Source organism: Nuphar pumila, chromosome 5, assembly GCF_984573655.1.
Source record: "Nuphar pumila chromosome 5, dmNupPumi1.hap1.1, whole genome shotgun sequence".
Taxonomy (NCBI): Eukaryota; Viridiplantae; Streptophyta; class Magnoliopsida; order Nymphaeales; family Nymphaeaceae; genus Nuphar; species Nuphar pumila.
The window spans coordinates 137,427,269-137,454,413 of record NC_143253.1 but is presented as its reverse complement, the minus strand read 5'-3'; the positions used below and the strand labels follow the sequence as shown (position 1 = coordinate 137,454,413).

The 27,145-nt window shown below is 37.1% G+C and overlaps 2 protein-coding genes across 2 annotated transcripts in view; both read right to left on the bottom strand.

Annotated features, from left to right (window-relative positions):
* Nucleotides 1-768: 768 nt before the first annotated feature.
* Nucleotides 769-3,206, bottom strand: LOC149838963 (arabinosyltransferase RRA2-like). The gene is made up of 2 exons (XM_090006899.1): nt 2,652-3,206; nt 769-2,063 (listed from the first exon to the last, which is right to left on the bottom strand). Exons 1-2 carry the CDS (start codon nt 2,817-2,819, stop codon nt 945-947), a joined length of 1,287 nt encoding a protein of 428 aa, XP_089863025.1. The 5' UTR covers nt 2,820-3,206; the 3' UTR covers nt 769-944.
* Nucleotides 3,207-6,380: 3,174 nt separating this feature from the next.
* HVA22K (HVA22-like protein K) overlaps nt 6,381-27,145 on the bottom strand; it is a 63,698-nt gene continuing 42,933 nt past the window's right edge. Inside the window, exons 5-9 of the mRNA XM_090007879.1 lie at nt 10,486-10,537; nt 7,930-7,993; nt 7,085-7,180; nt 6,667-6,739; nt 6,381-6,581 (exon numbers count right to left, since the gene is read on the bottom strand). Of these exons, the coding sequence (XP_089864005.1) occupies nt 6,496-6,581; nt 6,667-6,739; nt 7,085-7,180; nt 7,930-7,993; nt 10,486-10,537 (371 nt within the window). The 3' untranslated portion in view covers nt 6,381-6,495. The remainder of the gene's footprint in view (nt 6,582-6,666; nt 6,740-7,084; nt 7,181-7,929; nt 7,994-10,485; nt 10,538-27,145) is intronic.

The following is a 27,145-nucleotide window of genomic DNA, read 5'->3' as shown; positions in this document are numbered from 1 at the left end:
TGTGATCACGTTCATCAATGGCTAGAAACAGATATTATGATGTTTTAAAAGTTTCCACATAATCTTCAAGAACAAACAAAATTTTCACTAAAGAGCGTAATCGTTAGTGAATTTTAATTCTTCAATTATTTATGGGGCACATCTAAAATATATGTCTAATGACCACAGATTCCCTAAGATGATAAATGATTTCGTGACTACAAGTGAGTGAAAATGTTCATGAGGCTGAGGTCAAGCGTATCACCAATACAAGGAAGGGGAGATATTTATCCTTGTATGAAACAGTATGCAGAATAACTAAGGTCACGAGGGAAAGAGTGAAATACAGTGCCCACTTTCTGAATCAAGATCCATCTTTTTACCAGCCTCCATCTAAAAGATCAACCTGTCTACAGCTTGGTTGAGGAGATACAGATAAATTTAAAGGTTATCATATTCGAGTGTGTATCTTTCAATGCTTGTTTTAATCCTTTGAAACTTGGTGAGCCCATGTTGAACTTTCAACTCTATGTAAAACAATGTGTATCTTCTGGGTTGAAGGTGGTTGAAGTTACTAGGTTTTTGTTGTTTTTGAAGTTACTAGGTTTGAGAGAACGTGATCATGTAGGCCTCATGATCAAGGATGGCTAAATCATGAAGATAAAAGCCCCAGTAAGTGGATTCCAAGTAATGCAAACCTGATCCAAGTGAACTGACACAACAGTATGGCCGCGAGAAGTAGGTTGGAAGGAAGAAACAGTGGAAAATGATGCATCAGCACTAATGTTATTTGGAAAAAATGCAACTAGTTATGAAACTCAATCATAAAAGAACACTCTAAAGTATACATTTCATGTAACCACGAAAAAGTATATCCAGTGAACCTGCCATTCTCCACAATCTCTGTCTCGACCCAAGGACTCCAAGTGAGCTCATGTTTATAAGGCCAACGCTGTGTAACGTTGTTACCAGTCAGAACCATCAGGAAAGTTCTTCAGAGCATCTTCCTTCCCATTCACATAATATTCCACAACTGCCTTCATCCTAGGAAGCTTATCAGGATGATAATTGATGTGAACAGTCACCGGCTTTATCTTGGACAAATTGGGATCTTTTCTTACGCTCTTGAACAAAACTTTGCTATTCAAGAATTCATAGAAATCCATGGTTCTCTTCGATGCATGAAGACCATCATATCCAGGGTGGGAAGGAAAGAAGAGCTCCTCGTTAAAGACTGCTTGATCCCACAAATTACGATCATTCGCAAGTCTATGTGCAACGCGATCCAACAACTCAATCGATGGAATAGTGGGTCTGATATAAAAGAAGCCAGAGTTGTAAACCCATATGCGCATCGTATGAGCATAGCGAGCCCAACCCATTGCAGGCTCATCAAAGACGTGATTATACCCGTAAGCTGTCATGTTGTCGTGACCATCAGTCATGGACTCCACATCGCAGTCTCTGTACAGATGTTCAAAGGGGTTCCGCAAGTAGACAATATCGACATCGGAGAGAAGGACGCTATACCCGATCTGCAAGAATTCCCTGAGAACACGGAACTTCAAGCCCGAAATAGCATGGTTGTCGCCGTGCTTAGCAACAGAATCCACACCTTCATCTGGGTTTCTTCTGTAAACTGGAACATCCGCTGCTTTGCAAAAGCTGTGTGTGTCATCGTCCAATGCTACAACTAGATAATTGGGTATGCCCACACGCTGGATGCTCTTGAACCAGACCTCCAGCATGTCCTTAACATTGATATTTGCCACGGCAACTATGAGCTCTTTGTTAACAGCCACCTTCTCGAGTATCTTCTGCAATCTCGGATTGATGGTCGGATCAGGAATAACAGTTGGATTTGTCCTCAGACTCTTAACAGTACCAAAGGGCCCAGCTTTATGCTGTTTCCCCAACATAAGGAATTGCTTCTCTGCATGATCCTTTGCTCTTTCTTCCAACTGAATCTTCAAGTTCAACTCCCTAATCTGCTTCTTCAACTCCTCGTTCTTCTCCGACAACGAATTCAGCTCAGACCTCAACATGTTGATCCGTTCAAGAGATGCACAATTGGTTGAATTGACCTAATAAACCAATCAAAGAAACCGGTCGTTTATCTCTGCTTCCATCTGTGCAATCTCTAGACTCAAAATCTCCAACAAATCGAAGTTTCTTTTGGGGACACAAATCACCCAACTAACCAAACGTATAAAGCGTCGCAAAGGCATAACTTTTGCATACTTCCCAGCATCCAAAGATACTAGAAAAATGATGGAATCTACCACAAGTATTTGGAAAAATCCTCTACAGAAAAAAAATGAGATATATATATGGATTTGAAGTTCAAAAGGGAACCAAAATTCAAAAGCCAAAGATGGAAGGCACCACGATCGTTCGGGGAAGCACCATATCCCATTTTTGCGTATGAGGGCTATAAAATCGACTAGAAACAACAACATTGGAAAAATGCCAATTGGAGGAAGAAATTCTTCTATATCCCTAGGGATCTCCGGGACACGGGAAGAGAAAATCAACCACTGAAGACTACTAATACGTATCATCAAATCTCATCAGAAACATAAGATTTTGAGCGCCATTCGTTTTTGGGCAGGCAGAGTTTTTAATGAGGAAGAAATTTCACCACTTTTTCTCTAGGGTATGAAGATGGGTACCTGGAAACGTTCTTCTGCTTGTGGGAAGCGAAGGAAGAACCCATTGGGGTAGAGGAAAGCAAAGACCGATCCTAGGAGGATGCCGATCCCGATAGCTATGGCGAATCTCGACCCTCGGATCGGCTGGCCGTTGGCTCTCATCAAGGGTGTGTCCCGCCGCCCGCTCATGGCTTCGATTTCCCGATCTCGGAGACAGAGGGGGTGAGGGAACTTCTCTTTCTTTCTTTCCCTTCCTCCTGAGCGGTCAGAGAAGAGTGAAAAGAAGAAAAAGGGAAGTTGGGTGTTTAAGTTTGGATGGTTTAGGAGAGAGAGAAAGGGAGATCCCACGTTGGTTTAATGTTTATGGCCTTGTGGGTTGGCTTCAGAAACCCTAGAAATGTGGTCCTGACAAGGCAGGAGAAGAGAGCGAAAAAGAAGGAGATGGAAGGATTGAGAGAGATCAAGCATCAAAATCGAAAGACGTCTGTCATACAAATTTTTATCACTCCCCGGAGAGAGAGAGAGAGGCTATCACAGGAAGCAGATCAGGTCATGCTGAAAATGAGCGTTTTTGCTCATGCTGACATCGTGGCCATCCGATTTGCATTTTAAAAAGCTCAAAAGTCAACAAAACCACGTGGCATTCATCCAAAATGCAAACAGACGGCCACGATGTCCGCATGAACAAAAACGCTCATTTTCAGCATGACCTGATCTGCTTCGGTTATCACATGTTAGGAGCAACATTGCATTACACTGACGGCCGTTACCAACTCAGCTGCATACTAGCAGCGACTCTCTCTCTCTCTCTCTCTCCAACCAGTGATAACGGCTTTTACTAGATTTTACGGTACTACCATATAGCAAACAACAGATAAATAGATAGTAAATAAATATAAAGCAAACACATTTATTTTCTATATATATATAGGATGACAGTCAATTGAATCTACGACCTAATTGGGATCTCATGATTCAAGTCATTTTGACTCAATCTAATCCTGTAAACATTTTTAGCATGATTGGTTTAGTGGGAATCAAGCTACCGATCGTGTTCTTTATTTCGATGAAAAACTGCCTTTTTTTTTATCTGCTTGCAACAAATGATTTTTCATCGCCTAAAATATCTGCACGTACATTGAATTTCAATGATCGAAAAGACAATTCCTACTAACAGAGAATGTAGATTATTTTTATGAGCTTAGATTTACCAAAAAAATGAAAACATGGGTTTTGCTACCTCGATTGTGGGTGCAATCGAGTGTGGCAAACATTAACCCACATTATATGTGATAAACATTTGATACTAATGAAAGCACAAAACTGTTGAGTAGGAATTACCTTTAACTTTTTAGATATATATTTTTTTATACCTCAGACCCCGTAGATGTGATCTATATGGTTTGTTTGGTAAGAAAAGAGCTTTGAATCATGTGATCATGACATGTAATCAAGTTTTTCAAGAGCTTTGGGTGCATGTGTTTGGTTCGGTTTGTGGATACCAATGTTTATACTCACATGAGGACCAACATTAACAAATTCATCACAATTTTATATCCTTAGCAAATTTCAAAATGTCATGCTTGTTTTAGGCATTAATCTTATTCCCAGCCTGCATTTTAATGATTTTATAAAAACACATTATAAGATGTTTTGCACTTTCAAGATTCAGTTGGTAAATGTGTCATTTATAGCTAATAAATCAGTCATTTTATCGTAAAATTTTCTTAAACACATGCTGACAACTAATTCATAAAAACAACGTAAGCTTTTTACAGGTGCAAGTTTGTGGTGAACATGTTACTGTTTGGCATATATATGGCTATGCATTTTTTTCATATATTTGCACGGAGAAACCACCCCCAGGATCAGAGATCTAGCCGTGTCAGCTTTGCCTGCCGCACTTACAATTGTTGTCCTGACAGCGTAAAACTCCTTGGGCTTATCCTTTGCCCCCAAGGAGTCGTCACGCATTATCCTGTGCAAGAGGTGACTGCCATGAAATTTGAACCTAGATCACCTGCTTAGTTGGCATATAGGTCCCATCCCACTACCCCAAACCCCTTTGAGGCAGACATGAAGTTATGCATGAAAATGCTTTTCTGTACACGAGTTCATCACATCATCATAGACTCCAGAATTGGCTGAGCCATTTGATGTTGGATTGCCCATGACATTGTCAGTAAAATAGATGTTTTTTTTTTACATTAAACACAGTCCAAAATCAATCCAACTATTGGCATCAACTGTATTTGTGACAATGGGGAGTGCAAGTGCTAAGAGTTGATTTCTTCAAGATGGTGTTGACTACAACAATAGTCTGGTACCGACATGAGCTGCGTTATCTTATCTACACTCCTTGGTATATACCAACACAAAAATTGTAGGATGAAAATTAAGCCCAAACCTTAGAAGAATTCAACGAAGAAGTTGACACAAACAACAACGTTAGCCATGGGACAACTGATTGGAACAAGGTTCATGAATTAAATCACTCCAACCGATTTTCGGCAAGGACCATGAAGGTGGCCTTAGATGGTTTAATATGTCAAAGGTTTAAGACTCTCTCTCTCTCTCATATTACATGTTTTTGAGTTCTACTCTTAGTTTGGACGGGTTCACGTTTGGACAAATACAAAATTTCAAATCACACGCCTACTTTTTCCTTGAAATTTCAAAAATATCCTTCGAATTACAACTCTGCCTAAAAGCGTGTTGTTTCCAAAAATGACCATAAGGACGTTTTTTGTCATTTCCATAAAACTTTAGGCACCATTTTTGGATTTAAGAATAAAAAATGTGGCGCAATCTTTTTGGGTAATCTTCATAGTGACGTCTAGGTTATACTAAATTTTTATTTGACCACCTAACATTTCAAAAATCTAAGATAAAGCACATAACCTTTCATGACATACCTTGAGTAGGACTGTAGGTGCTTCCCTTTCCTTTTCTTCAACCAAACATTACGGTATCCAAACCATGAGACCACCCCTCGTTCTTTCCCTCGTACGGTCCTCTTCTTTCCTTTTCTTTTGAAAGGCAAGCTGGGGTTAGGCAGACCCCTACCAGCTATACAACTGTACCATTGGGTTTTGAACCTGCAACGTCCCAATACAAGGTGACGTGCACTAGCTGCTCCTACCAGACAAGAGGAGCCCCCGTTGGTACGTATAGTCCTCTTCTAGCAGTGAACGTCTCTCTCTCTCTCTCTCTCATCATATCTGGGTTTTGAATTCATCTTGGGAGTCCCTGTCTTCATTTTCCCTTACATAAAAGTTAGTCCAACATTGCAGCTAACGCGAAACATGCAATGAACCAGAAAATGCAATGGAGAATCTAATTTCACCTTTCGCCAAATAGTTTCCATTCAAGATTTGGCCGGTAACTCAGGCACTTTCCTAATGTATTTAATCAAATGTAAGGACCCTATTTCAAAATTCCAAAATATTAGGCACTCGAATGTAAATTAATTACGGTAGGCATCTATATGTAAATTATTGAGGAATGATTTTATTCTCCTGTGTGTGCTAGTTTATCAATGATATGGCGTGATCATAGATAGCCGTTGATGCAGCTGCCACATGTACTATCACACCCCTACACAAGATAACATGGCATCGGAAGGCTAGAATTTCAAAACATAAACGTGTGATCACAGCACCATTTTCCACTATTGAAACCACTTTGTCAAGCAATTGTGTGAACACCAAATGCAAACAACCAATCACAACACAAAATGTAAAACCGCTAAGAAAAGATGGAAGCTGCCCTAGGCGTTCTCATTAATCTGTCAAGTGTATATACATGGAGAACTATATAAGAAGATCGAGTTTATCTATTTCCTGCTATCGACAAAAAACACACCTTAATCATGATCCAAACCTTCGCCCTCAGTCGCAGCAGGGAGACGTGGGGGCACCGGCTGAATAATACCCTTCACAGTCTGGTACACTGTCCAAGAAATATCCACAACATTCGTTTTTGAGATGGAAACTACTAAGAAAGGTCACCCAGAATATGGAAACGCAATGGATACCTGCAAATATAGACCTCTGCAACATGACCCTTAGAAATTGGAATTCTTTTTGGTGGGAAGTGACAAATTTGTCCTGGAAACAAAATTGCATTAGGTTTACCTTCATTAATCAATAAATACAAAGCTTAATCCCAACTAGCCAGATCCTAACTGAAGAGAGTAAGGCAACTGGAAAAGGATGAATGCGAAACCCTATAGGTGAAGATATGCACACAGACATGCAGAATGAGATTACTTGAAAGAACTAAATTCCTGAGTGGATCAACTGTAATTGATGGACAAAATGCATTCTTTCGCACTAATAATTAGTAATTTCATGTAAAGATTTGGCACAAGAGTAGAACAGTATGGAGCCCATATAGCAAAAAATAATTTGTCAACAAAAACCCATGCACAAAATATTACTCATGAAGCCTACCATTTCACCATAAATCAAACCCACTGCTTGGTCGAGTTTAGCTTGATGCTTCAGTAGAAATGGACGCAGATACCTCATATACAAATGCCTTGCACCCTGCTCAGCAAACATTTTAAATGAGTGTGGACAAAAAAATTAAAAAAGAAAAGTAGATCTGCTGGCACTGTATGCGGCACCCAGATTAACTTTCTATCCCAGAATATGAAAATATTCCACAAGCCTAAAAATGCAACCTCAAAAGTTGCATCAATTACATAAATATGTAATATTGAGAGAGAGAGAGAGAGGTCAACAGATGGCAGTTGAAGCCAAACAAGAAATGAAAACTTCATGTGACGGTATTTGTTTACTTTATTCTGTTGTATATTTTCTGCATTATATAGCTACATTCATAATTTCCATTATGTATTTTTTCAAATGTCATTATGTCATGAAAATTTGTGATACCAATTTCTTGCAGTTACGATCGAGTTACAATATGTATTTCACAACATTGATAAATGCTGCAAAATATACTTATAACTTTCTCCTTTTTCATTTTTTTAAATAACCTTTTCCCTATTCAACTTTTCTTGGTTTAGATGCCCATGTCTTTGCCCCAACTGTACACATCACCTCCTTCAGTCAATGGTTTTCCTGTTGATTCTATGTAAGAGACAACTCCACTGTTCAGAATATATGACTTAGATTAATACAAAACATGAGCTGGGAAATTAGTACCTTAAATATGTGCAAGAACATGGTGGCTTGGAAATAAAGGGAAATACAAGGATATATAACATATATATTATATGTATGTATGCACACACGCACACACACACACACACAGAGAGAGAAAGGCATACTTCAATGGATGGTAGTTGAAGCCAAACAAGAAATGCAAACTTCATGTGATAGTACAATGGAAACCTGCGAGAGTTCAGCACATTCAATAAGAAACTACTAAGAAATCAGCATCAGACCAGTGAAAAAACTACACTTGTTTTTGTGAGACATCTGGTGGATATCCTACATTATGATTGATCATGCACAATTTTATGCATATTATATACATGTTTATGTGCATGATTAATTTCGAAAAGAGATTAATAACCCTTGTTTATCAACTTTTGTCAGGGTACTTCTTATTTTTCAAAAAAGAGGAAAAATGATTAAAGTGAGCCAATTTGAGTGTTTTTGCGAATTCTAACTTTTATTAACCGTGTTTTTAGTTTTTTTATAGACCTTTTTAAAATTATTGAGGTTTTGGGGGTGTTTTACAAATTTTCTTAAACACACCCCAAAACCTAATCCATCATTATAAATATTAGTCATTAGAGAAGGAGGGTGTCTTTCTCTAGAGATTCACGCCAGCCAGCCTCTCTCTCTCTCCCTCTCTCTCTCTCTCTCTCTCTCTCTCTCTCTATATATATATATATATATATATATATATATATATATATATATATATATATATATATATATATATATATATATATATATATATATATATATATATATATATCGCCGGCTCTCCCCTTGTCTCTTCTCCTCTCCTTCCTCTATTTCGTCGTTGCCTTTTCCCCATGTCTCGCCGGCGTCCTTTCCTGTTCATCGGAGTACGCGTGCAAGCTCGGAGAAAGACCACCTCTCTTCTCAACCCCTCTGTCAGAAGCGACTGCTAGGTACGCTTCTTCTCCCTCGTTTCTTTACTTTTTACGATTTAGTTTAGATTTTTATTTATTTCATCGAGTATATAAAATTGTATCTTAGCATTGCATATAACATAGTTTTTATTTTCTGCAGTTTCATCGCATGTAGTGTAGCATAAAATTTATTTCAGCATCATAGTTTTTTTTATATTGTTTTTAGCACTGAAAAGGAATAGCAAGATCAGGTTCTTGATCAGATCTGCGTCAGATCTGACACAGCACAACCCATTGATCTGATCACAAAGTTTTTTTTTTCTGATCTGCCCATTATTGGTTCATCTATTCTATCCAAATCGAATCTGGACAGAATCGGCTATTAAAACAGCAGGCTAATCTGCGGTTGGGTCAGTCCAACACAGCTCCACATGTTTGGCGTGTGATCGTGTTGATCACGCAGATCAGATCGGCACTGCAGAACAGACTTGCAACAGACTCGATACAGTATTCTTTGGATTTGACAAACTCTTTTCAAATCTGCCTTCTTTGGGAGATCTGATTGGATACTGTCAATCCAAGTCTGATCTGGTCAAAGCAGGCAAAATCGAGCCCAGACGAACGTGCTGGTCTATTCAGCCAGCGGCAGCAGAGTGGATTTGGCCGAAACTTTAAAAAAAAAAAACATCGACCTGCTGGCCGAGTCTGTCACGGAGACCAAACTTGTGCATAGGAATCAGCCTGGTTAATGCCCAATCGGGCCAGATCTAATCGACTAGCTGAATTCAGTCAGCAGACCCAGTGCCCTGATTGTCGAGCCAAATCTGAAATCATCTTTTCGAACCCTTACTGTTCCAGGTCTTGAGCGCCAGAAAAATATTTTTTTAACAGATCAGATCTGGGCTGTGTGTGTTAGCTAGTTAGTATTCCCTTTCTATTTAGGTTGTTTTACTTTTTTTAGTTTGTTCGTTTAGTACTTCATTGCATGTTAGTTTAGATTCTTTTGTTTCTTTACATAGTTAGTCAATTAGTTATTGCTAATAGTTTTTATCGTTTTTAATTATTTTTCATATTCGCATAGACTAACATTCGTTATTTTAGAAACCGTGTGGGCATTTTTGTGTTTTCGTTGTGTTTTGCAGGTGAATTCATGCAACAAAGGGATTGCCATCACGAGGGTCGTGCCTGTGCGAAGAAAAAAGAAGCTAAATCGTGAAAGAAGAGAGCCTTGCAGATTTTTCCCTTTTCTTTATTTTATTTTTTTTGGGCCACAGGCCATTTGATTAAGTTGGGTTGTAATAATTATTTTTATTTTTGTTTGAGCACTCCGCAAAGGGTAGCACGCTTTATTTATTTTTCATTTAAGGCAATAAAGATTGTTTTGTGTGGGGTACAAAAGTATTTTTAAACATGTTTCATGTGTTTGACCCGAACTTCACTACTAGTGTGAACCGAAATTTTAAGATTTGAAGCACGGTTTGCATAAACGATTTTTATTAAAAAGCACCTTTTAAAATAATTTCACGAAAAGTTGCAGCAATGATGCAAAGAGGTGAGATATCAACTTGGATAGTATGACTCAAGAAAGCCAGCTGTTACATTTAATCCCAGAAAAACAGCACATTTTTTCATATCCAACAAACAATTTTCCAATTTAATAGATGAGTTATTCCATAGGTAGATTTCTTTATTCACGAAACAGTTAGCTTGAATAAGAAACTGAACAAAAGGAAAAATGGAACTGGTGTAACAAACACGCTACAGTAAAACACATACCAGGAGATTATTCTGTCTGTAAACATTTCTGCAAGGCTGAATGATCCATATACTGAAAATATCAAAAGGATTTTAAGGTAATTACAATCAAATACAAATGTATAGACTTCAAGTCAATTATTCAAAGCACTCCACATATATTGAGATGTCGAAAGAGAAAATAAAGTAGCCATGTGCAACAATATAAAAACAAAAAACAGAAATTACGATGGAGTCGGATGATCACTTGTCCAATGTCTTCAATGTTTAGCTAATACTCCAAGTTCACTAAACTCTTTTATCTCTGATTAATTGAGTATTATGAAAGTATAATGTGTGTCTCAGTTCCTATTGTACACGTGCATATATGTAGAGTAGGGTTATATTCATCATTTTTAGTATTTAGGAGGGTATTTCTATCTTTTGCCATTCCTGTTTTCTGTCAATTTGTGCTATGAATAAGGTCATTTTCTGTCCATTGTAGGGTACCTTTATAATGAGGCAAACTTAATAACCCTAATAATGAATTAACACATTCTGAATCATCCATTGAAACACCCTCTATTGTGTTAAAAGTTGTAATCTCATAGACAATCTCATATGTAAATATCCTATCATTTGTAATCTTTTATTTGTTTTCTAGTTTAGTTACATTAGGACAACTAGTTAGTTTTATTTTTTTGGTTTTTGGACTAGTGTAAGCTTATGCTTTTTGACCAAGTCAAAAAGCAAAAAGCAAATAACTTTGGACATCCTTTAGACTTTTGCTTTTTGACTAAGTCAAAAAGCAAAAGCATGTAAGAGCTGTTGGACTCTCCAACGGCTCTAATAGAGCTGTTGGAGGGTCCAACGGCTCTTTCTAGCCCCTTCTTTCATGTATAAATATGGGGCCATACCCCATGCATTATGTATTCTTTTTGGAGTGGGTTTTCCCCACATGAGTGATATATTTATCCTCTTTTCCTTCTTGGTGTATATACTCTTTTGAGTATTTTTTGTGGTTCTTGTGAGTATATTGAATGAACTCGTGTGTTCATTAAGAGATCCTTTGTGAGCTTGTCTTCGGAGTTGATTTTGAAGTTCTATTTCCTTACATGGTATCAGAGCTTGGTTGAAGCAAGTTTTTTCGAAGTGTGTTCTTGCAAGAAAGTGATCTTTCTTGAAAGGGTGATCGTGTGGAAGCGTAAAAAGCTTGGAGAAGTATTTTTTTACTCACTCTTGTGGTAGAGTATCCTTCCACTTTTTTTTCTCTTTCTACTCTTACCTACTTCACCAAAAATTGTAAAATGGATGACAATGATAATGTCACCATTAAGCCCATCAAACTAAATGATTCCAACTATATCACATGGGCTTCAATCATGAAGCATCTTATATCGGGGGAAAGGTTTATGGGGATTAGTAGATGGAACCGATGAGGAACCTACTCTAATCCTTACAAAGGTTGAAGGAGAAAGGGAAATACCTCTTACGGAGGTAGAAAAAGTTAAGGCCATAGCCACTTACGAGAAAAAGTGGAAAGAATGGCGTATGGGACATGCCAAGATCATGTCTTGGCTTATTTCAAGTGTTGATTTGAGCATGCAAATGAAGCATGAGACTATCTTAAGAGAATGTATTCTCTTAAAGATATTGCACATGTATGTAACCTTCAAAATAAAGTAAGAAATATGGTTCAAGGGGACAAGAGTATTAGAGAGTATTATAATGGCTTGTCGGAATTATGGGAAAAATTAGTTCTTCTTGAACCAAAGTTGCATTGTCCACATGATATTGAACTCTGCCAAAACCAAATCAATGCGGAGCATTTCTTTCAGTTTATTAGTGGATTAAGACCGGAATTTGAATCCAATAAGTCTATTCTTCTTTATCGTGAAAAAGTACCATCAATTGAAGATACAATAAAGGAATTAAGTATGGAAGAGAATAAACTAAAAGGTAGAATAGCTAAAAGCGATGACGACTTAATTCTAGCCGTTTCGAAACCTGGAAACTTCATAAAGACTTATAGACCTAACTACGGAAGAGGAAATGATGATTTTTGAGAAAAAAAAACCATTTGCTACTATTGCCGTGAACCTGGACATGTGAAAACTCACTGTTTAAAATTAAAAAGGCCCTATGAGAAGAAAGCAGCATCTGTCGAACTACCACAATAATCGAGTGAAACTTCCATTGGAAGTATGTCTCTCGCTCAATTGGTGGAAGCACTTGGACCTCTACTCAAAGGAGCATCTTCATCTACGGGAGTTGCAACCTCCTCCGTGAGCACCTCCAATCCAGGTAAAACTCTATGGCTTCTTGATTCAGGTGCTTCTTTCCACATGACTCCAAATATTGATATATTATCTGAATGTCATAACTCAAAAGGATCAAATGTTTTACTGCCGATGAAACATCACTAGAAATTGAAGCAATAGGGAATTTTGAAAAGGTTTCTCAAAATTCAAAAGGATTTCATGTTCCACAAATTAGATATATTCTCAAATTAAATCTCAATCTCCTGTCTGTTTCTCAACTATGTGACCGTGGATATAACGTTTCCTTTTCTTCTCGTGATTGTCGAGTGAAGGATCGTCAGTCAGAGAAGCTGATTGGGGAAGGCCATAGAGAAGGAAGCCTACACTACATGGATTTTTTGGAAATTCCCAAAAATACTTTTTGTTTTAATGTTCAGAAAATAAACTTAAATATATGGCACAGGAGACTTGCTCATCCTAGCATATCCAAGCTTCATCTGTTTCCAAATATAGAAAACTTTTGTAATTCTGAAACATTCAAGTGTAAAGAATGTATCTTGGAAAAAATGAAGAGATTACCTTTTCAAGAAAGAAATTTTGTTTCATCTTGGCCTTTTGAGTTATTGCATTCAGATGTATGGGGTCCTGCACCGGTTATGTCCGAAGGAGGTTGTGAACACCCCAAATTTTATAAAAATTTTCAAAATGACCATTTTGCCCCTGACCCCGTCTTCTGAGAAAATCAAAGCGATTTCAAAACCAAATTTCAGTTATTCTTCAGATTTTCTGAATTAAATTTCATATTGATATATTCAAAATTAATTCAGGATCCGAATCCAGTGTTTTAAATCCGTATTTCCTCAAAAACCGGATCCAAACCCATTTCTGAAGAAATTTTCTCAAAATCACTTTTAAATTCTCAGAAAAATTCCTTTTTGTAAATATTTTTTTGCAAAAACACAAAAAATTAGTTTTAATCTTTGTTTTCTCGCAAATCTTAGGATTTTTACTTAAAATTACAAAAAAATAGAAAGATAACGCAAAAAAAAAAAAAAAAAAATTGGGAAAATTATGAGAAGAACAAATGAGTTTTTACTAAAAACCTCGTTTTAGAAAAATACTTTTGTGAAAATTTCTTTTTGGGGGAGCCCCCTCTTTGTAAATTTTCGAAATAACAAGGGGCCCCTTTTGCAAATAGGTTTTTTTTAGGGTTTTTTCTTTTTACCTTTCGTAAGGAAGGAGATGGCGAGGACAGCGCCGCCTCACTCTCGTCTCTCTCTCTCCCCTTCTCGGCTCGGATTCACAAACCCGCCCATGGCAACCCTCTTCACGAAGCTTCTTCATCTTCCTCTCTCGATCTCCCTCCATCTCCGAACCATCTTCATCCTCTACCCTTGATCCTCAACGGATTTCCTCCCGAACCTCCCCTGTTCCTCCTTAAAAGGGGATTCAAGAAACCCTAAACGGCATCGTCTTCTACCCCTCCATCTTCTTCTTCTCGAACCGCACCCCTCTTCTCTGTAGACATCCGCTTCCCATCCACGCTCTTCTCTCCTTCTCTCCATCTAAATCTATGACAGGAGCTCCTGGCCCCAACGATGGTAATCAAAACCCTCTGAAGTCTTAGCAGAATCACAGAGTACCAAGGACATCAGGGGATCAGTCTCAAAATCTTACAAAAGCCGGATCCTCCATTGATTCGCCGTGAACATCCCTTCTTCTCATCGATTTCTTTTGGTTTCTTAGAGTTGCTTTGCATTTCCTCCGATTCACTCATTCAAGCATCCCCTGTGATACCGATTTGTTTATAGCAAATCGGTCCACAACAATGCGAAATTGACGGAATCTCTGATTCCCATATCTGGTTTCATGCTATTTTTTTTTATTTGTAATCTTCTTTGTTTTGTTATTTTTTTTCCTCTATTTTCATTATCTCTTGATCTTAATCTTCTGTTGATGCTATTGATTTCCTGCTTTCATCTCTTCTTTATTTCTGATTTCTGGCTTTAAACCCTTGTTTGTATATCAGATTCGATGTTTTTTTTATTATTATTATTATTTTCTTTCATTTTTTTTTATTCGTTTGGGCGTAACACATTTCAGTCGTAGATATTTCTTGTGTTTAGCTGATATCCTTATATCCATGCCAGCTCCATTCGCTTTGATGTGATTCAGTACCTCTCTTTCTATCTTGTCTGCATCTATCCACTTGAGATTTTACAGTTTATCCCCTGCATACTAAGTAGCTGGTAATATTCTTCGCACATTAATGTTCAGTTTCATGCTACAACGTCTGCAGTTGTTAGGTACATTTTTTTTATTGTATGATATCATTTGGAAGCCCCAACGTGATGAAGTCTTTGTCGCTCGTAAGACTTGTTCTCTGCGAATGTTGACAGTAGGATCAAAGAAATTTTTGAGTAATACAAGGGGAAATGCCAAGGGATGTGGTCTTGCCCAAAATCTAGGCACAGAATGCTGATCGAATTGTTGTTTCTTTGTCTCCTTGTGTTGATAGATTCAATATACTATATCGGGACCCTTCTGTTTTCTTTTAATTCTCAATTTATCGCTTGGGTCGAATTGTTACTGCTTTCGGATTTTATGCTGCATTTCTAATTAATCGTGGTTAGCAATTTACTGAAGCTTGGGAGATTGACCTGTTGTACATTAAATAGACAGGATCGACCTACCATATTAAACAATGTTCGATCCACAGGTGAACTCAATCGTTGGCAATCAAAAATCAGATCGTATAAGTAAGTGTATTCCCTCTTCTGCAATCTATTTTAGGTTTGTGCACTTGTTTCTGTATAAATCTGGATGAGCAGCCGCCTCTCCTAGGCAATTGGCTCACAACAACAATTGTCCTATAGATTCTCCTTTTGCGTACTCATTTTTTTCCAAGATTTGTTTTGTTGCAGGGATTTTCTGTGTTTAGATGGGTTTTCAGTATTACGATAAAACTATAGGGTCAGATACACTATTGGTTGGGGTGATCTTAACTGCCCTATTGCGCTGGTCTTATCGGATAATCATCGGGAGCTTTAGAGATGGCGGCAACTATCATTGTGGACTTAATCTGGGACCACCAGGAAATGGGGCAGATGGCGGGGTGGTGGACAATCGAGTATTACGCCAGAAGAAAAAAATTGATTTCACTCATACTATATGTCAGGAGCTTCTATCTTGATCAACTTTATGCTGAACCAATTCAGATGTTTTTGCCTGTATGGTGAGCCTTGAGTTCAACGACCCGTTCCAGTAAATGCTCTCTCTCTCTTGCAGGAGTTCTAGTGATGCAGCCTCCGGCTCAGCTTGTTCTTTTATTTTGATTGCATAAAAATGGTTATCAAGGATGATATATTGGTAGTATGGTGCCTACAGGGTCTGTTTATAATGTTGACATAACCTTCACGCGATGCCATGATGCATGGATTCAATGGGACAAGAAGTAATGCCATCCATGCAGAGGTGGTCGGAGGCATTGTGATCGGTAGCGACAGCATATTGGAACATCCAGCATATTGAACCTTTGTTGCCAACGGTAGCTAAGGATTGCCGATGAAGTCATGTAGCAGAGATTTATCTGCTATAAAAAAAAATTCTCTTTCCTGCATTTGTTTCCCCCAGTTATAATGATAAGTCTGTGTGTGTTTTCCTGTTAGAGCCTGTAATGGCGTCTGCTGCATAATTAGATGTTCTACTCTCAATCTATCATGCTCATATGATTAGCCTCCCATCAATGCACGCTGCTGCTATAAAATTTAGGGAAATTTTTTTTTATATTGATAATGCCTTGGTTGCTTTGTTCATGTCGATTCATCTTTTCGATATGTTTAGTTTCTTCATTATACCCCAGAAAAATATTTGTGGTTTCTCCTCTCATCTTCATGTTTGGGATGTAGACATCAAGAAGCCTCTGCCCGGAGTGAAAGCAGAAGCTCCTGAATATTGATTAAAGCAATGATGAAGCAATAACTTTCTTCATCAGCAAACTTGACCCCCCCCCTACTTTCCTGCTGTAACATCATCAGCACACACTTGCCTATGGCATTTCACCTGAGCACCACATCTCTTGTTCCTATATCTCGCAGCATCCATGATATTCTTCGCTGTACCAATGGCATGTGTTTGAAGAGATAAATGGTTTCCTCAGTTGATTCATTTTCAGCAGAACTAAGAAAGAAGCTCTTGTTTCTCTATCTTTTATGAATCTTGTCCCATGGATGTAGCTGTAACTTATAGTATATGACAGTGATTTTCTTTTCTTTTATTTTTTTAATGGCTTCCTCTGGAATGTGATATGCAGATAAAAACGGAGAAGGAAAATAAATTCCATTTTCAGTCAGTACCAGGTAAGTTATAATCGAGCACAACTTTTTGATTATTGCTCCTTTACATCTCTTTGTATAGGTATTGTATTTAACAAACTTTCATTTTAGAAAATTCACCATAACAGTCTTTATTGAGAACTTCCAAAAGTTTAAAGTTTCTGCATACTTTTAAGCTCCAGACAAGTGATGATCTGTCCGTTAGCAAAAAAAAAAACTCTTATTCAGCATCTAAAAGGTGTTGTAGAGCATGATATCAAGGGTGAGGAGAATTATTCAGGATATTCTTTCATATCCCCTTTTCTTTCTTAGGTGTTTGAGAAGCGAACACCTAAAAATCCTTCCAATGCTAAACACCCCATGTTTGTTCGGGAGCCTTGAAATCAGAGGTTCATTATAGTCTCTTCAATACTCACTTGCTGTTTGGAAGCAGTGGTACTGCCAAGGCTCATATATGCCTACAACAGTGTTTGCCAAAACACTGTTGTGGCCTTCACTTCAGTTCACCTCAGTCCGCTGTATCCACCATACCCAGTCCATTGTGGGATATGCATTTATTTTGATTAATCGTCAGACCCATTTGCTGACACCATATCACTCACTCTCACCCATTCATTTTCTATGCTCTGTAAATGTATATACTCATAGTTTATCACTTGTGCACTACATTACACCTTTGCACATACCTGCACATTTCCACTATCATAACTCACCTGTTATTCTAGGTTACTGATTCAATCCAGCTGTTAGCTATGTCTTCCATGTGTTATTTTTGATATATATACTGTTTGCCTAAGTCATTTGCTGCATATTTTAGCCATTTGCTGTTTGCTTTAATCCCACTATTATTTCAATCATCTGACAGTTGCCTAAATTATATGTTGTTCATCTGATTCATTGACGAATTTGTTTATTTACTGTCTATACTTTCACCTTGCTACCTAATGCACCTTGACCTTTTTGCCGATCCAATACTAATGCCCTATGATGACAGCTGTTTATTCATCTGAAATTTTGTAATTCTTAATTTTGTTTAATCGATTAAGAAGGATTATTTCTGGCAAGATATGAACCGACACATGTGCAGATTCTGTGTGGTATGGCAAATGGCAGTATTTCTGTCATTTAGTAGTGCACAGGTTGGGAGATTTGCCTGGTCTAACAGTTGAGTGTCCAGAACAATTGTTGGAAAGAGCTGCTGGTTTCGTTTGAATGGAGTTAAGAGGGTTGCTGTATAAGTTTCTTCCAATAAGATTGTTCACTTCTGATTGTAATTGTAGCAACTTGTTTATTTCCTATATTAACATCATTTTATTGTTAGTATATGATGATTTTGCATGCCATTGATTATAGCATATATAGTTTGCCTAGTATTGCATTATTTCAGTGTTAATAGATATTGGTAGTACCATTCATTTGCAAGCCTACAAGTTCACTTGTTTTAGATAGAATATGTACAATTTCTTTCTAATAAAGTGTTTTGCAGGGAATATGTGGAAAGGGTTATTCTCTGGAGTTGTAAATTTGATTTTATGTATTGTAATAGTTAGATCTTAATAGGAAATTACATTTCCTGTCTTAGATAGAATGAATGAGCATTGTGAATATCATGAATTGCTTATTTTCCATGCATTTTTGCCTTTATTTCTCAAATTCTCACAATGGTGAAACACGAATGGCACGTGCACTATTTCATAAGAGGTAAATTAATTCTAAGTTAATGATTTACATCAACGGCCATAGCCGGAGTGTAAACAAGACTTAGTATTTTTATCTTTTATGAAATAACACTTGATCCACATTGGATCCTTTTCGAAAGTCATCATATTCTTCAAATATTTCAACCTTTTATCAGAGTTTAACTTAGAATTAATTCAATATATATACCAATGGCCATAGTCAAGGTATATTGAGAGTTAATTCCATTTTTAACTCTATAAAAGCACAAAATATGTTTCATTCTTCACTTGAGTTTAAATATAGATTATTATATAATACATTCAATGACAATAGTCAAGGATGTATTATATTTTCAATCTTATTTCGATTCATGTAAAGAATGAAATACAATTTTCAAAATCTAATTTCAAAATTTAAAATTCATTCATTTAGGATAGAATTGCATCATATTTTCAAAAATTCTTTTCTTTCAAAATCCAAGTGATTGTGAATATCTCTTCTTCAAATTCCTATTTTCAATTTTTATCTCATTTTCCAAAAAATCAAAATTCAAAGTTTAAAATTCAACTTGATTCATTTTATAAATTCTAAAATCAAGTTCAAAGTCCAATTTGACTTTGAAATTCATCCTCAAACCAATTTTGAAATTCCAAAAACCAAAGTTAAAATCTCAACTTGGATCCAGATTCCCAAGTATGAATCCAATTTTACTTTGGATCTCAAATTACAGATCTAAATTCCATCTAGGGTCCAGAACTCAATTCTACTTTGGATCTCAGACTTCAGATCCAAATCAATTCTAGGATCCAGAACCCAATTTCACTTTGGATCTCAGACTTCAGATCCAAATTCACCTGAGGATCCAGAATCCAACTTCTACTTTGGATCTCAAACTTCAGATCCAAATCCATTCTAGAATCCAGAATTCAATTCCACTTTGGATCCTAAATCTTGGATCCAATTCTATTTAAAATCCAGAATCCAACTTCATCTTGGATCTCAAATTGCAGATCCCCAATTCCATATAGGATCCAGATTCCAATTCCATCTTGGATCTTAGATTACAGATCCAAATTCCATTTAGGATCCAGAATCCAATTCTACTTTGGATCTCAGACTTCAGATCCAATTCCATTTAGGATCCAGATTCCAATTCCACCTTGGATCTCAGATTACAGATCCAAATTCCATATTAGGATCCAGAATCCAATTCTACTTTGGATCTCAGACTTCAGATCCAATTCCATCTTAGGATCGAGAGTCCAATTCTATCTTGGATTTCAGATCCAAATTCCATCTTAGATTCCAAATTCTCAAAATCCAATTCCACTCAAAATCTTCAGATCCCAATTCCAAATCTTGAATCCAATTCCATTCAAACCTTCAGATCTCAATCTCATCTTGGATTCCAAATCTTGAATCCAATTCCATTCAAAATTTCAGATCCAAATTCCATCTTGATTCCAATTATTAAACCAATTCCATTTCTCAATTTTATCCAAATTTCCCAAATTCTATCTTTCCTTTTGTTCAAATTCCATTTCTATTCTGATTCAAAGTCCATTTATGACTTTGAACATTCCTTTTATCTCAAAACTTCAAAATCATTTTTCCAAAATCCAAATTTATTTTCCCAAGCTCTTGATTATTCTAAAAACTTAGAACTTTAATCTTAAGTTCTAAGTTAGGAATCATTTCTTCACTTTATCAGATTCACTTAGAAATTCTTCAAAATATTTTTCAAAAAGAGCATACATCTTTGCATTTGCACAAGCATGATTCTTTGTGCATCTAGACTTAGGATAAATACTTAGATGATTTCTTAGCAAAGCAAAAGGCATTAATTCGACCCTTGGTTCGATTACCCCTGGTAAAGGCGCTAGGAACGGTGGAACCTCGTACCGACGAGCGGATCCCGTCTCCCAGTTTTCCCGCAAATATTTCAAAAACGGAGGCGAGTTATTACAAAATTTTTCAAAATTAAGGTCAAGTGAGACCCGCAAAAGAGTTCCTCTTCTCTTCTCTTCTTTCTTTTCTCTTCTCTCTTTCTTTCCGTTCTTTTATCTTTTCTCCCTTCAAAAGGGAGGAAAATAAGAGGTTGGAAAGGAAAAGAGAAGGAAGAGAGAGAATATTACGAGAGGAAAAATTTTGCGATGATCACAGGTTTGGCGACCGAGATGGGACCTTGTCTCCGTCCGGTCGAATTATGCCTTTTCTTTTGCTTTGATATTATCTAAGTCTGTATTCTATATATGTCAGCTTCATTTCCATGCAAACCCTTAGGAGCCTAGACTCTGTCCTAAGCTGACATCATTGCATATAGGATTTAAGTATGGTTTGGTAGGACCATATTGAGGAGATTATATCCATGTTCACATTAGACTTAGGTCTGAAATACAACTCTCCTCAATTCTAGGGATTGAATGTAAACAAATGTATGCAAGTGTATGCTTCTTTTCATTTAAATCTATCTCTTTAGGACTTGCATTAGAGCCTTCTGACTTTATTGCATGTTGATCATATTTTGGAAAACATCCCTACCTATATTGTCCTGGTCTTCACGTTGCTGGGCTGTCTCATTGAACCATAGTTCGGGAGAGAGCCTCACAACTGGACCACTTGTTTGGGCTCGCGCCCCCCTACCACGTACCTAAGGGCCATAGTCCGAGGTATATCAGTAGGTGCTCAAGGATGTTGGGAAGCCATTACCTTAGAACCGGAGGAATATTTCTACGCCACGTACTTCGAGCTTCGGCTTGAGTATATCGGCGTATCTTGACTGAAATCAGATAATCTGAACCCTAGAGTTAGGATTAAGGTCCTACAAGCCATTTCAAAATATTGCATTTAGAGTCAGCCTCTAGGGAGTGTTGTTTGTGCATTCTTGTTTGTATATCTATGATTATATGATATTTGATATTCCCTATATTTTCCAAAACCCTTGGTATATATTATTCAAAATTTCCTCCTTGTTTTAAAACCCAGGTGTATTTTCCTTTTTCTTCTCTTGATTTCTTCTAATTCTTTTTTATCCTGCCTGCAAATTCTTTTCTATATTTTATTCCTTACCCTCATTTACAATAAAACATCTTTTGTCAGGATATGTCCTTTTCAAAATTTATCTTTATTCACATTTTACTTGTCTATCCTTTTTTTAGAAAAACAGTGCGGTTGTCGCAAATTTTGGTGACAACCCGATCCCTCGTAATGGGATGTTTTCATTTTTCAGATTATGATTTCCTTCTTTATTAAAATTTCTTCCTAAATCTTCTTTTCTAAAAAAGCCCATTTATAATCCACAGAGAACATCAGCGTTATCAGTTGAGTCAGGCAAAGCTCAGGAGATTACAATGCTCTGACATCCCAGTTATAAGCAGAAAGAGTAAGGAATGGATTCTCAAAAGTTTGTCAAAAGAGTGGTTCAGGACAACGAAAGTGAGATCGATCCCACGATATATCAATTATTCAAAAAGATGATGGTGGAGATATTATCTGAGCAAGCTGAAGCTGGTTGCGGAAAAGCTCCCACAGAAGGAAAGGCACCTGTCACTTTCCCCATGAATAAGCGCAGCAATATCGATATAGGAAATTCCAAAGTCAGCAGGGGCAGCCATCAAGGCAACCAGGGCAGCTACTTGGGAGAACATAAAAGCCAGATTGGAAAATATTGTGAAAACCATGATAGACCTCTTCAATACAGTCCTCAACAAAAAGGCAAGAAGCAAGAAGAACCAAAACGCAATGATTGGAGCAGGGATCGAGATTTCACTCCTTTGGATGAGCCGCTCGACCAAATCCTCGAATACATGATGTCTAACGGATTACTCAGGCTCCCAATAGCCGCCAGCCCTTCCACAGTCATGGGAAAATATATAGACCAGTTCTGCAGGTACCATCAAGTAACAGGGCATGACACTGAACATTGCTTCGTCTTCAAGAATATCGTCCAGGATTGCCTTGATAAAAATCTCTTTGTCAAAAACGAAGAAGAAAAACATCCGGATCTCCTAAACATGCAAGCTCAGTCCAGCTACCAGGCAAGGGTCAGTGCTCAGCAGAAGCCAAACAAGCCGAAGAAAGCAAAGCATGAAGGTTGGGGTTATGATCGTCAGCTTACTCTTCTAGGTCAGTCGATCGAAGAAGTTCTCCAATACCTGCTCGAGAAAGAAATGATCAAGCTCCCAAAGCAGGATGATCCCTCTGTCACCAAAGGAAAATGGAAGAATCGCTTTTGCAAATTTCATCAAGCAAGGGGGCATGACACGGAGCGTTGCTTCGTCCTCAAAAACATTGTGCAGGATTACATTGATAAAGAGCTTCTGGTACCAGAGGAAGGAGAAGAGCAGCCTGCAGTTTCAGTCGGACCTTTTTCAGACCAACCAGAGAATTGAGAATGTCAAGAATTTTTCGCTTTCATCCCTTTCTGTCAGTCGCTTTGTAGGGGCAAGTCAGCCCAGTCTTTGTGACTTCTTTCTAGTGAAAATACTTGTAAATATTCAGTTCTGTCATCAACTTTTGCTTATCAATGAAATGTCGATTTTCTTTATATCTTTGATATTCAATACTTTCTTCCTTTTGCTATATTGGGGCATTTAAATTTCTTTTTCAAAATTCGGGACAATCCTGACATCGTTCATGAGAGAAATGATATTACCTATGAGGGTCTTTCGAAAATCATGAAAATTTTAGTTCATATATTTTATTACAACCTCATTCAAAGATCAACCCTTGTGTTGATCATATTTTCTAAAAATTGGTTTCAAACCATTGCATTCAAAGATCAACCCTTGGGTTGATCTCATTTTCCGAAATTTGATTTCATTACATTCAAACATCAACCCTTGTGTTGATCATATTTTCAAAAATTGACTTTGAATCATTACATTCAAAGATCAACCCTTGTGTTGATCATATTTTCTAAAAATTGGTTTCAAACCATTGCATTCAAAGATCAACCCTTGGGTTGATCTCATTTTCCGAAATTTGATTTCATTACATTCAAACATCAACCCTTGTGTTGATCATATTTTCAAAAATTGACTTTGAATCATTACATTCAAAGATCAACCCTTGTGTTGATCATATTTTCTAAAAATTGGTTTCAAACCATTGCATTCAAAGATCAACCCTTGGGTTGATCTCATTTTCCGAAATTTGATTTCATTACATTCAAACATCAATCCTTGTGTTGATCATATTTTCAAAAATTGACTTTGAATCATTACATTCAAAGATCAACCCTTGTGTTGATCATATTTTCGAAAAATTGGTTTCAAACCATTGCATTCAAAGATCAACCCTTGGGTTGATCTCATTTTCCGAAATTTGATTTCATTACATTCAAACATCAACTCTTGTGTTGATCATATTTTCCTAAAAATTGATTTCAAATCATTGCATTTCAAAGATCAACCCTACCTTGTGTTGATCATATCTTCCAAAATTGGTCTTTCAAGCCATTACATTTCATAGATCAACCCTTGCGTTGATCATATTTTCTAAAAAATTTGGTTTTCAAATCATTACATTCAAAGATCAATCCCTTGTGTTGACCTCATTTTCCAAAAAATTGATTTCATTCAAAGATCAACCCTTTGTGTTGATCCCATTTTCCAAAAATTTGATTTCATTTCGTTCAAAGATCAATCCCTTGTGTTGATCTCATTTTCCAAAAATTGATTTCATTACATTCAAAGGTCAACCCTTGTGTTGATCATATTTTCTAAAAAGATTGATTTCGAATAATACATTCAAAAGTCAACCCTTGTGTTGATCATATTTTCTAAAAATTGATTTCAAATCATTGCATTCAAACATCAACCCTCGTGTTGGTCATATTTTCTAAAAATTAGTTTTGCAAATCATTGCTTCAAAAAATTAACCCTCATGATGATCTCTCATGAATGATCCCTTTTAAAGATTAGCTCTCGCGGTTAATCCTTTCTTCCAAAATGATTTTCTCATCATCTTCTCTCATTTTAAAAGGTCCCACATGCAGGCAGGATCAAATTCTATCAACCTTTTGTTTATCCATTTTTATCAGTTTTATCAATTTTTATTTTCATTTTTTATCCATTTTTGTTAATTCTCTTTGATTCTCATTTTCAAAAAATTACCCTTTCAGGTTAAGGGATAAACCTGATGCCTCTTTTCCATGAGGTATTTTCTTTTTCCTTCTTTTCTTTCTTTCTCCCCCCCTTTCAGGTTAAGGGATAAAACCTGAAACCTCATCCTACGAGGTCTTTATTTCTTCAAAACAAGGGATAGTCCTGAATGTCTTTTTCTTTTAAAGCTTCGTTAATCTCTGCTAAATTTTTTTTCATCCAATTTTATCAATTTTATTTCTTAATTAAATTTTAATTCTCCCAATTCTTTATTAAAGCTTTTCACCAACTTTTTGCCTAAATTTTATTCCTTTCCCATTCAGGATAAGGGATAATCCTGAAACCCCTCATAAGAGCAACAATGCTACCTGTGAGAATTATTTCCATAAAAATTCCTTGATTCTTCTCTTTCGTCAAATCTCCCATCAATTTCTATCTCTTCTCATTTGTTCTTTTAAATTTTATTTTCTCTCCAATCAAGATAAGGGGGCAATCAGATCATTCAGTCCCCTAAATGGTCATTCTCAATCCCAGGTCCGGTCCTCGCACTGGCAAATTTCCAAAACTCAATCTCTTGTCAAAAACCCGAGTTTTCACTCGGGCTTCTCCCTTTATTCTTTCGTTCGAAGTTCTGAGTTCCGACCAGGACTTCCTTTTGAATCCAATCCTCGCATTGGAAATCCTTCATTCCTTTGAAAATCCGAGTTCCAGCTCGGGGTTTTCTTCTATTATTTTCAGTCGAAGTTCTGAGTTCCGACCAGGACTTCCTTTTAAATCCAATCCTCGCATTGAAAATCCATTATTTCTTCCTATCCCCTTCAGGTTAAGGGATAAACCTGATGCCTCCTGCTAACGAGGTATTTCTTTCCTTCCTTCCTAGTTCAGGATAAGGAGATAAATCCTGAAAACAGACCGCCACACAGTTAGGATGTGATGGTCCATTGAATTCAGAATTCTTCATATTTTACTTTCCAAATTTAACTCATCTTCACAACCCAGTCCTCGCACTGGTTATTTCTCAAATTTTTCAATCACATATTGAGCTCATTTGGAGGATCCGATCCTCGCACCAATAACTTTCTACATTCAATCTTTTGATCAAATTCCTTTCTTCTACCAAAATTCAAGTTCTGATTTAAAATCTCCCAAAGGTTGATGTATTTCAAACGTCCCAGTTTTTACTGGTCAGGTATTTCAAACGTTCCAGCTTCTTGCTGGTCAGGTATTTCAAACGTTCCAGCTTTTGCTGGTCAGGTATTTCCAAAAGATCCAACAACTTGTTGGTCATATATTTCAAACGTTCCAGCTTCTCGCTGGTCATGTATTTCAAACGTCCCAGCTTCTGTTGGTCAGGTATTTCAAAAGATCCAACACTCGTTGGGCATATATCTCAAACGTTCCAGCTTCTTGCTGGTCAGGTATTTCAAACGTTCCAGCTTTTGCTGGTCAAGTATTTCCAAAAGATCCAACACTCGTTGGTCATGTATTTCAAACGTTCCAGCTTCTCGCTGGTCAGGTATTTCAAACGTCCCAGCTTCTGCTGGTCAGGTATTTCAAAAGATCCAACACTCGTTGGCCATGTATTTCAAACGTTCCAGCTTCTCGCTGATCAGGTATTTCAAACGTTCCAGCTTTTTGCTGGTCAGATCCAACACTCGTTGGTTATATATTTCAAACGTTCCAGCTTCTCGCTGGTCAGGTATTTCAAACGTCCCAGCTTTTGCTGGTCAGGTATTTCAAAAGATCCAACACTCGTTGGGCATGTATTTCAAAAGTTCCAGCATTTTGCTGGTCATGTATTTCAAACGTTCCAGCTTTCGCTGGTCAGGTATTTCCAAAAAAAAGATCCAACACTCGTTGGTCATGTATTTCAAACGTTCCAGCTTTTTCGCTGGTCAGGTATTTCAAACGTTCCAGCTTTTTGTTGGTCACGCATTTCAAACGTTCCAGCTTTGCTGATCATGTATTCCCAAAAAAAGAACTCAGCTTTTGGTCGTGTATCTTCAAAAGACCCAGCTCTCATTGGTCATATATTTCAAAAAGTCCCAGCTCACAATTGTCAAGCTCCCAAAATCAACCTATTCCTTCAGGTTGCGATTTCTCCATTCTCTCATTACCAAACCTTCGGGTTTCAATCTCTCAAAAGTCTATCATTTTCAAACCTTCATATCTCTAAATCTCTCAAGGTTATCAATTCTCCAAACTCTGGGTACAATATTTTTCAAAAATTCACTAATTTCTCAACTCTCGGGTTATAATCTCCCAATTGCATTTCAAAAGATTTCAAAAACCTATTTGTCATATATTTCAAACGTTCCAGTTT